This window comes from Protobothrops mucrosquamatus, unplaced genomic scaffold, assembly GCF_001527695.2.
Source record: "Protobothrops mucrosquamatus isolate PMUCROS unplaced genomic scaffold, P.Mucros_1.0 scaffold_245, whole genome shotgun sequence".
Taxonomy (NCBI): Eukaryota; Metazoa; Chordata; class Lepidosauria; order Squamata; family Viperidae; genus Protobothrops; species Protobothrops mucrosquamatus.
In genome coordinates this window covers 1-11357 of record NW_015386321.1, presented here as the reverse complement: position 1 = coordinate 11357, position 11357 = coordinate 1, and the positions used below count along the sequence as shown (strand labels likewise).

Sequence of the window (11357 nt, the reverse complement as noted above, 5' to 3'; positions counted from 1 at the left end):
TTCCAACAAGCGGGACTGGCCTAGGGTAATTTTTAAGAGGGGTTTTTAGAGGAGTTTTTAATTATATTTTAAATTAGACAAGTTAAATATTTCATTTTAATTAATTTTAAATTTTGTGTTGTTATTGGTGTTTTTAATTGATTGTCAGCCGCCCTGAGTCCGCAAGGAGAAGGGCGGGATATAAATTCGAACAATAAATTACTATTTTGGCTCCTTCTGCTGAAGTCCTGCTAAATTTCTTTTCCAGGACTGAAGATCTGAGTCCAAGGAAGGGAAAGCGATGTCTGGAGGTAAATTACGACATTTACTGCCATGACAGAAAAATTTGATCTGCCAATGGCTGATTACAACCAGCCCAAGCTTCTTTATTGCAGCAACGGAGGTCAGTTCCTGAGAATCCTTCCAGATGGCAAAGTGGATGGCACAAGGGACCGGAACGACAATCACAGTAAGCTGCAACTATTGTTATTGTAGCTGTTATTTTTGATCCAAATAATAAGTTCAATGACTTTCTCTTAGAGGCTTTCAGCTTTGTGGCACTGCAAAAGATATGGAGGCATCTGCTGTGTGAAGACCAAATTCTGGCACAATCCATATAAAAACATATCATTCTGTCACTTAATAGGGGTAGAATAGCAATAGCAATAGCACTTAAGACTTATATACCGCTTCACAGTGCTTTATAGCCCTCTCTAAGCGGTTTACAGAGTCAGCCTATTGCCCCTAACGATCTGGGTCCTCATTTTACTGACCTTGGAAGGAGGGAAGGCTGAGTCAATCTTGAGCCGGTGAGAATCAAATTGCCGAACTGCAGGCAGTAGAAACAACATGCACAGACCTGTCCCTATCCCTATCCAGTTTGAGTGGTCCTGATACATTCTGGCTGATATAACAAAGCAGCATATTTATTTTAGAGCATTACCATAATAATAATAACAATAATAACAATAATAACAATAATAACAATAACAACAATAACAACAACAACAACAACAATAACAACAACAACAACAACAACAACAACAACAACAATAATAATAATAATAATAATAATAATAATAATAATAATAATAATAATAATAATAATAATAAAGTTGGAAGGGACCTTGGAGGTCATCTGGTCCAACCCCCTGCTCAGGCAGGAAATCCTGTACCATTTCAGACAAATGGCCGTCCAGTCTCTTCTTAAAAACTTCCAGTGTTGGAGCATTCACCACTTCTGGAGGAAGGTTGTTCCACTGATTAATTGTTCTAACTGTCATGAAGTTTCTCCTTAGTTCTAGGTTGCTTCTCTCCTTGATTAGTTTCCATCCGTTGCTTCTTGTCCTGCCTTCAGGCGCTTTGGAGAATAGCTTGACTCCCTCTTCTTTGTGGCAGCCCCTGAGATATTGGAACACTGCTATCATGTCCCCCCTCGTCCTTCTCTTTGTTAAACTAGACATACCCAATTCCAGCAGCCGTTCCTTATATGCTTTAGCCTCCAGTCCCCTAGTCATCTTTGTTGCTCTTCTCTGTACTCTTTCTAGAGTCTCAACATCTTTTTTACATCGTGGTGACCAAAACTGGATGCAGTAACATCCACATCCACGTACACTGAAGTCAAATCAGTTAAATAGTCAGAAGTAATCCATCCAAAGTCTGTTAGAGTTTTCAAGTGTGGTGTCAATTAATTAAATCATTAAACATAAATTGTAGTTGGGTATATCTAATACAAGCAGAGCCAGGAGACCTAGTTTCTATTTATAAAATTACATTGGGGAAAATTGGGGTGTAGATCAGGTCCTTCCTCTCTTCAAATTTACTGGATAGCTGAGTGGAACATCTATGAATCTTAGGAGGCTTTCATTCTGAAACTAGGATGCAAATTCTCCATTGGCCAAGCATTTAGCCATATGTATCAGGAGGGTCTCCTTGCCTCTTCCTCTTGCATGTATTCATTGATCATTGTCTGAACTCAGCTATAGATGGGTAAGAACTGCCATCTCATTTGCATTTGATTGATGCCAATTTGCCATGGACTCTGGGGAGAGGGTGTTGGATAGGAGGGGGAAAAGCTCACTACATACCATACCGGTACCTTCTGGAGACACAACCTCAATGTCAGAATCGCATGCAGCTGCATACCACCCAGCCCACAATTGGAGACTGTTCCCCAAACAATTCATTTAAATATGATTGGACAATGGGAGACCAGCAGTGGGAAGTAGCTCAAGGGGGTAAAGTTAAATTTGGAGATCTTGGTACCCAATTTTCAGTTCTGGCTTTGCTCTACTGAATTCTGCTTGACCTTTAGTAAATTATACCTTTTTCACCAAATGGAGTCAAGGATTGTTCTTACTTAAAGGTTCTAGCTAGCTGATGCAGGGCTGACACTACTTCAGTCTCCAAATATTCTCCTCTCCTTCTCTTAGTCAGAGAAAGGGTCGGATATGTTGTATCAGAATAACAAAGCTCCAAGTGAAGACCCATAATGAGATTTTATGCAAAATTGCTTGCTGGCAATATCTTCTGAAAGAGAGTGCCATTATTTTTTTTAACATTTCCCCACCCTGAGTATATTCAATTAATTCATCCAAATAGGAGGAAATATTATTCCATGCTATTACATAGCACTTACCAACAGTTTACAAAGGCTGTTTTTAAATATGGGCAGATGTGGATCCATGACAGTCATGAATCCCCTTTAATGTCTAACTGGTCCCTTAGTTATTTTTAACAGATTTATAATTTGGAGGGGGGAAAGCTCTCCACAGTCTTATACATAATGTTTGTCAGAATTACACTGTTGCACCCCTGTTCATTTGGACTAAATCCATTGACAGTTGCCTGTATGCCTTTAACCACATCTATTATTACAGTGTCAACCCACAAATGTATTGAAAATAGTGCCACACAGTGTGCAAAGTGGTGAAGAAATGGCACCCCTGAGCTAAGTTGAATCATGGGGAGGGGATGACAAATATCATTCAGTCTGAGAAAATAATGGGCTCAGCTCTAAAAAACCTCTTTGATTTGGTCCATGAAGGAATACTCTTTCCTCTGAGCATATCTCTGTACCTCACACATACCCGGGAACATCATATGCACTGTATAAATGCATGCATGTGTGTGTGTGTGTGTGTGTGTATGTGTGTGTGTGTGTATCAAAATTATGCCGAGAAATCACAACATTTTTATTTAGATTTCAGCCACAATAGCCCACCTTTTAGGAAATTTTACACCAGCAATTGACTTGTAGTACCAGTACTCTAAAGAGGACTACAGGAAAATTGGACGTGTTTCTGCTATGGCAGCAAAAGCTATAAATATGTCTTATAAGTATTTAAAGCTTGTAGCTGCTCTTTTTTACATACCGGTATATTACATCTTTTACTGACATTCCCTTCTTGATAATACCCATTGGCCTGTTTGTTTGAAGTGGCATCCTTGCATTCATTTAAAGTCTGTTGTCTTGCCAAGACAAAATGTCTTTTATGTCTGTTTGTGCAGGATGCATTCTCCACTCAGATTCATTTTCCCGAGGGACTAGAATCTACTGAAAAGACTCATCTGTACCAGAACAGCCTGGAAAGAGGAAATGAGAAGGCCAGAGAACCTGCGGAAGCCAATCTATATTTCTTAGGACACAAACAATTGGGTCTATTGGCTGGCCTCCTTGTGCCACGCTCAATAATGATGCCCAGTTGACTGAGAAAATGACAAAATGCAGCATTGAGCCCTTCTTTTACATATTATTAATCCAGAGCAGGAAGTTAGCTATTTTAGCCACTGCAATTCTATTTCAGATTTAATAATCTTGACAATGGCCCCTCCAGCCAAATACTTATGTACTAACAAGAAAGGTACAAAGCAAAATTGTGACCTCCTCATCAATTCAGCTCTTGCAAAACACTCAGTCAGCTGCCTGAGATTTTGGTCTCCCCTATCAGCTGGAAAGGCCAGGAATAGAAGAGACAGGGCAGAGAGTGAAAACCCCCCTCCCTCCTCTTGGGATGGGCTTTCGGTTTGGTTTGGGGTTTGTGTGTGTGTGTGCGCGTGCATGCGCGCGCACCTGCCTGCCTGCCTTCAAATTAATCTTGACTCCTGGTGATTGCCTGGACAACCCCTGTAGTTTTCTTTGAAAGGTTTTGGACTAACTTGCCATCCCCTGCTTCTTTTTAGGGGTGAGAGATAATAAATGGCCCAAGGTCATGCTTAAAGTGGGACATTTGCTGGGAAGATATTATTATTATTATTATGGTGGATCACAGACTCAGTCAAATGTTTAGGCTGGGTTTGGGATTTTGGTCCACTTATCAAGCCCTTCCAAAGGACATGGGATAGGCAGATATTGTTGTTTAATAATATTAAAGGTATTGCTACAGATTACATCATTATGGTTTGTTGCGCAATCAGCCAGATGTTCAAACTGGATTTGGCACGTCTAGCTAGCAAATGGCAGATGTGGATATTTGATGGTATTATTATTTTGGCTCATTGCACAGTCAGCCAGATGTTCAGACTGAATTTGGCCAGATTCCGCTTATTGAGTCCTTCATAAGGATTTGAAATAGGCAGATGTGGCTATATTAAAGGTATCATCACAGGATGTAAGCTAATATTATTATGGTTATTATTGGTATGCAGATGGTCCCAGATTTAGTGCTACCTAACACACTACCTGCATTTAGTTGACTTTATTTGATCTCAAAGTTAAAGAGGATCAAACATGGTCAGTAACTGAGTGGGAGACTTTTGGGGAATCCCAGGATTCTAGCCTAAACTATTAAGTTAAAAGAGAAATCCTACCAATGGCAAATGGCAAATGACTTCTGTATTGTAGTAAAGGAAGCTACATGGTTGAATCGCTACATCACCAACAAATGAGCTTCCCTCAAGGGAGATGAGATTTTGTTGTTGTTAGTTGCAAAGTCGTGTCCGACCTATTGCGACCCCATGGACAACGTTCCTCCAGGCCTTCCTGTCCTTTACCATCTTCTGGAGTTCATTTAAGCACACGCCTACTGCTTCAGTGACTCCATCCAGCCACCTCATTCTCTGTCATCCCCTAGATGAGATTTAGCTATTAAAAAAATAGGGGTTCCATTATTTCATTTTTCCATTATTCAACAGATTTATATCTGGTAAAAAAAACAATATGGAATTAGTATGGGTGAAAGTGAAAGTTGCCAACATAAATCTGAATAAGATAGGAATTTTGTGGTGACTGTACAACTATCATCTCATCTGGAAGGACTCTACATCTGCTAATATCTACCCAGTAGTAGTGCAATGTAGAAAAGTGGCCTTTGGCCTCTGATAGGAAGCACGTTTTCCCATGCTGTCAGTTAATCTGGCCTTCTGTTTTATATGCTTTCATGGGTTTACAGATTTGCTGTTTCCTTTATGAAGCGCATGAATCCACAGTGTTTGTGCATGGTCTATCTACTTCTACTTCTGCACTTCTTTTGCATTTCTAATATATTAATCATACGGTATATATACTATGAGAACCTTGAAATATTTGATACTGGGATGAAATTCCTTGTCAGTGAAAACTGGGTAGAGAGGTGGCAGAAGATGAAAGAATAATAAGCTGAGTTTTACTGCTATTATTTGCACTACATCTAGACAAACAGTGTTTGATGGCACATCAGCACACACACACATACTGTATGCACAATAGCCTGGCTTCTGTGTGCTTCTCTTTGTATATCATGCATTGCTGAGCACTAACTTGAATCCAGATGGATTCCTTGGTGCAAGATGTGCTGAAGATGGAGTCAAATGCACACAGGCCAATTCCAAGAAAAACACTTATTTTAAAAAAGAAATCCACAAGAACACTTGGTTTTCTTCCCCTGTCCCAGCTCTGCTCTTTCTTTTTTTTCTGAAGTCAGTTTATGGTTGAGGTTTATTAGAAATAGCATTTACATACTCATGCTTGCACCCTCAACACTGGTCTGAATGAAGATGATCTCATCCTGAATAAACACAGCAAAGGACAGGCAGGAAGTTGCTAATGTAGGGTAAATTGGTATATAACCTTCTGAAATCTTGTTCAAGCAATAGAGATAAGAAAGCAAACAAGATAGAGATTCTGTAAAAGCACAAGTGTGCTTCGAGTTTTCCAGAATAAGCACAAGGCAAAATGCCACGTTATGAAATCACTTATCAGGAATCGATGCCCAAGGAGGCAGCTTGGTCTCCAGTGCTCCAGAGGCCAAATGGGAGTCACTTTTTGGAAAATTTGGCTAAGTATCCTTAATTTTTGACTGTCCCCTTCTGGATCTCCTGCACAGGTCTGGACTTGCTAACATCCTGTGCTCAGTCTGGGATCTAAAAATGTACCCAATAAATTCTTCATGTCTTTCAGAGCTAGTTTTTTTTAAAAGTCATTCATTTCCATCCATAGTATAGGCCTTTTCCTACTCGCTAAAATGTCATGCGAGGAGGGGGGGAGAGTGCAATGCAGCTAAAATCATGCTTTTGCAAGCACTTTGAATTTCAAAATTAGGTTCCAGCAGCAGCCTAATGAAAGCACTTATGATGAAGTGCTTAGATATTAAGCGTATTAAGAGATATGTCTCTCTTCTAGCAGTTCTTCAAACTGGTGCCCTCCAATTGTCTGGGGCTTTGACTCCCAGAATTCCCAGGTAGTATGATCATGGACTGAGCTGGCCTGAAATCATCCTATTCCTATTGCCCTTATTCTTCTATCAATGACTCATTATCTTGACTGCCTGATAACCAGATTTCCAAAGCAATCCAGCAGCTTTGTAATTTTCCTCAAGCAAAACCAAGTACAGGTAGTTCTCAACTTACAATTCGTTTAGTGACCTTTCAAAGTTACAATGGCACTGAAAAATGTGACTTATGACCGTTTTTCACACTTACAACCATTGCAGCATCCCCATGTAATCAATATTCAAATGCTTGGCAACTGGTTTATATTTATGATGGTTATGGTATCACAGGATCATGTGATCACCTTTTGCGACCTTCTGACAAGCAAAGTCAGTGGGGAAGCCAGATTCACTTAGCAACCGGGTTGCTAACTTAACAATTGCAGTGATTCACTTAATAACTGTGGCAACAAAAGTCGTAAAATGGGACAAAACTCACTTAACAAATATCTCACTTAGCAACATAAATGCTGGGCTCCATTGTAGTCATACGTCAAGGACTATCGGTAATAGGAATTCCAGCTAGCAAACAGGCTTGGGTGAAAGAGTTTCCCATGTGACTTTTCCACAAATAAGAGGAGTTGCACTGCCATGATGACAAATGCCAAAAATGCACAGAAAACCACTTCAAGTCTCCACTCTGAAGCAACAGATCTATCTTGACGCCATTATGCCATTACAGAATGCATGTGTGAATCAATCCTGTGAATGGATGCACCCGATAAGAAAGGAAAGTAATTTCATGACAACGGAAGGGAAGATGTCTGCATTGACAACTGTACATCCATCAGCTAGACAGGGCACATGAGGATGAGAGAAAAACCACTTGTATAAACACTGGGTGCATTTAATAGGGAAAGCCTCTCATCATCTCCATGCTCATAAGGACAGAAATCTCAGCTGCATGTATGTTTAAATACTATGAAATAGAGAAAGGCAATGAATTATATTGGTAGGATCCATTTGGAGCATTGAGTCCAGTCCCCTGGCCTAGGGGAAAAGGAGTCAAAAAAGTCAGGCTGGCAGCCACAATTATGCAAGCGTTATCTGTATGTATCTGTGTGTGCCTGTGTCTGTGTATCTTTGTGTGTAGATGTGGATGCTATCTTGACTTTTTCCTTTTTTCCATTGACACCCCCACACTGGTCAGGATAGGCATCTCAATTAAAACATCCTTAAAAGATCAGAGCTTCTGTTTGAATATATCCATTTTCTGGATAACTGATTCCATTTCTAAAAAACCAATGGGAATTTGCCATTGTGGAATGTAAGACCATATTCTTTCAAGTCTTCCCTCTGGAACCATAGAGAATTTTTCCAGTATGATATTTTTTCAGAGGTATAAGAGGGCTTTTTTTTATGGCCCCTTCCATTCCCCCTCCACATACCTGAATTTCAGAGACAGCAACTTCAGCCTTTTTTGAAGCTGCCCCAAATAGGCCCAGCTTTAGGATGAAAGGTACAACTTGGTGCTCTAGGATTGCATACTAGTCTAAAAAGATTTTTTTTAAAAAAAAAAAATAAGGAATGAACCCCAGAGTTCCTTCAACTGTAGCCAAGGAATTTTAGTGCTCCAAGTGACAGAAGAAGAACATTATTAACCTGGGGAGTAATAATATTAACTGGATTTATTTATTTTTTTATAAAAAGTCCTACATTAACATTAGTTTTGTTTGTTCCTGCCCATTTTTTGGGTCTGTGTTTTTCTATGACTGAGAAAATCCAAACCCCTAAGTTTGAAGGGCTGGCTTTTGTGGTCATAAGACCATAAGAAAAATCCTGCTGCCGGTTAATTCAGCCTTTGGTTTTCAAAAATGGCCAGCTATTCTGGCCATTTGCAAACTAGGAGCACACACACATAAAGGCATTTTATTTTCATAGCTGTTAGGTGATGACAGCCTTTGAATTTGTTAATATTTCCCAACAATCACCTGATTTAGTGTTCAGTTCTGGTTTTATACGTATGAATTTATTTCTTCTACTTCTGTTTCTAACCTGAAGCTCCCAGAAGTCTGGCCAATATTTCCCATAGCTGGGAATTCCGGAAACTGAACTGTAATTCAACACATCTTGATAAAATTCCAATTTGCGGAAAGATTCCCTAGCACATCAGGGAGGGAGTGAAGGAGGGAGGGAGGGAGAGAGGGAGGGAGGGAGGGAGGGAGGGAGGGAGGAACGAAGGAAAAAAACCCATTAGGTATCACTATTGAATTATAATTTTCTCTCTCTTTTCCCCTGGAAGTAATTTCAAGCCCACACATTCTTAAAAAAATGCATGTTTGCTAACTAATGCTAGAAATGAATTTATTGTAAATGAGTTATTAAACTTGGACATCCTGATGAAAAAATATTTACAGAGGAAACTCCTTAAATGGTTATGTGCCAATGGAATAACTCTAGTTACAGAGTACACTTCTTGGTGCAGACTGTGTAAATAAACTTGGGTAGTATCCTTACTTTCCACAGCCTATTAAGCTAATGCAATTATATTTGTATAAAGCTAGGAAAGGATTCAGAATAGCCTTGGTTCTGTCTTCAGAAACTGGGCTCGGCAAGTTGAGGTCCCTGATCTGCACAAGGTCCTCGAGCCTTCCTTTTGCAACCCAGTCAGGCTAAACCATGCCCGATGCACACATTTTCAAGCAATCAGAAGTTCAGAGGATAACACCTATTTATTATCAATCTTGGCAAATAATGTAGCCCTCACTGCACTGCTTCAACAATAGTATGTATTAACAGTGGTTCATAATCCTTCCTAATTTTTTTCTTTCTTTCAAACTGTAGTTCAGTTACTGCTCAGCACAGAATATTTTGGTGCTGTGTACATAAAAGGCATTGGATCTGGACTATACTTGGCTATGGATGTCAATGGACGCTTACATGGCTCGGTAAGTATAAACTCCCCCTGATATTAACTATAAGGAAGCTTTGAGGATGGCAAAAATCCTGTAGCTTGGAGAGCTTGGAATCAAAAATCATTCACACATGCACAATTAAATGTCACTTGTTTTGCTGCTGGGTTCATGTTTTTTGGCCAATGTATATTTCTGGAAAAAGAAACTGAAATATCTGAAAACATTCTTAAACATTTTAGCTATTAGAAGGTGGCAGTGTTCCTCCAGATAAGATGAAACCATTAGAAAGAACTGAGACAGATTTAAATCTAAACAAAAACAGAATCATCCAGTAATCTGGTTTGCTGAGTTTTGCTGATCTATGACCATAATAAAAAAATTTGAAGACTTGCAAGATAAATGGAAAGTACCTTGCTAAGCAGCAAGGATCTGGAGCAAGAGGGTTAATTTTATCACTTGCCAAAAGGCAACAGATACTCAGACTTTCCCACCTTCTAAAATTGGACCAGAAAGAGTCAAACTCTTTCACAATCCAAACACAATCATGATGGTCCTTCAGTGCCATAAACGGTTTTGGTCATTGTATTTGCTTCCCTTCTGAATGCTACCAAACTCTTTTTCTTTAGCAGTTGCCAACAGCAGAGTGTGTGTTCCTGGAAAAGTTGGAAGAAAACAATTACAATACTTACAAGTCAAAGATGCATGCAGATAAGAACTGGTATGTTGCCTTGAAGAAGAATGGAAACAGCAAATTGGGACCGAAGACTACCTATGGCCAGAATGCAATTCTTTTCCTTCCTCTGCCAGTGTCACCTGATTAGGTTGCTTCTGCCCCACCCTTAGAAAAGTTGCCCTTTAAAATTAAGCAGCCAGTGAACTTTCCCCTTTTGTCCCTTTTGGTTTGTTCTCATACTGGAAATTAAAAAAAGATGGACCACAAAGTACTTGAGATAGAAAATATACACTGCATCTCTAAAATGTCCATTCAGCCTCAACAATTCCATTGGCATGCTATAGCATTACCTACAAATGAATCAATTATCAGCCCTAGAAAAGCATTTAACTTAGTGTATAGTTCCCATAACCATATACAGCCTATAATACAGCTTCCCACTTTGAAAGTGCATATTTAGGTCACAGCCCATTTCAAGGTTATATAAAACAGCTTTTAAGAATACTTGTGTATCACACAGAAGCAAAATCAATACTTATACTATACAACCATTTAAAACAAATAGACTGTGTGCCAAGGGCAAAGAAATGTGTGTGTGTGTGTGTGTGTGTGTGTGTGTGTGTGTGTGTGTGTGTTTTCGTAGATTTTCACGGGTACAGGTGTGCAGGTCTTGGCGTATTCGGGTCTTTTCCCGTGTAAGATAGAGAGTATCTTGGCGACGTTTCAATGAGGTCCCACTCGTCATCTTCAGGCTGGGATCTTCGGCTTCGTGCTTGTGCAAGCAAAGTGTGATTGGAGCTGCCGTCTCTCTATAAATATTGGTGGGGGTGTGTGGAGTGCTGGCTTAGTTGCTGTAGGTGAGTTGGTTGGCTATGTGGGAATCCACAAACAATAACTCCCACACAGCCAACCAACCCACCTACAGCAACTAAGCCAGCACTCCACACACCCCCACCAATATTTATAGAGAGACGGCAGCTCCGATCACACTTTGCTTGCACAAGCACGAAGCTGAAGACCCCAGCCTGAAGATGACGAGTGGGACCTCGTTCAAACGTCGCCAAGATACTCTCAATCTTACACGGACAAAGACCCGAATACGCCAAGACCTGCATATATATATATATATATATATATATATATATATATATATATATATATATA

The 11357-nt window shown here is 39.8% G+C and overlaps 1 protein-coding gene across 1 annotated transcript; it reads left to right on the top strand.

Annotated features, from left to right (window-relative positions):
• Positions 1–300: 300 nt before the first annotated feature.
• On the top strand, positions 301–10341 carry FGF1 (fibroblast growth factor 1; the record flags this gene model as incomplete). Its single annotated transcript, XM_015830563.1, has 3 exons — positions 301–448; positions 9450–9553; positions 10147–10341. Coding segments are annotated over 3 exons (447 nt in total), but the record flags the coding sequence as incomplete, so codon positions are not given.
• Between the last annotated feature and the right edge of the window lie 1016 nt (positions 10342–11357).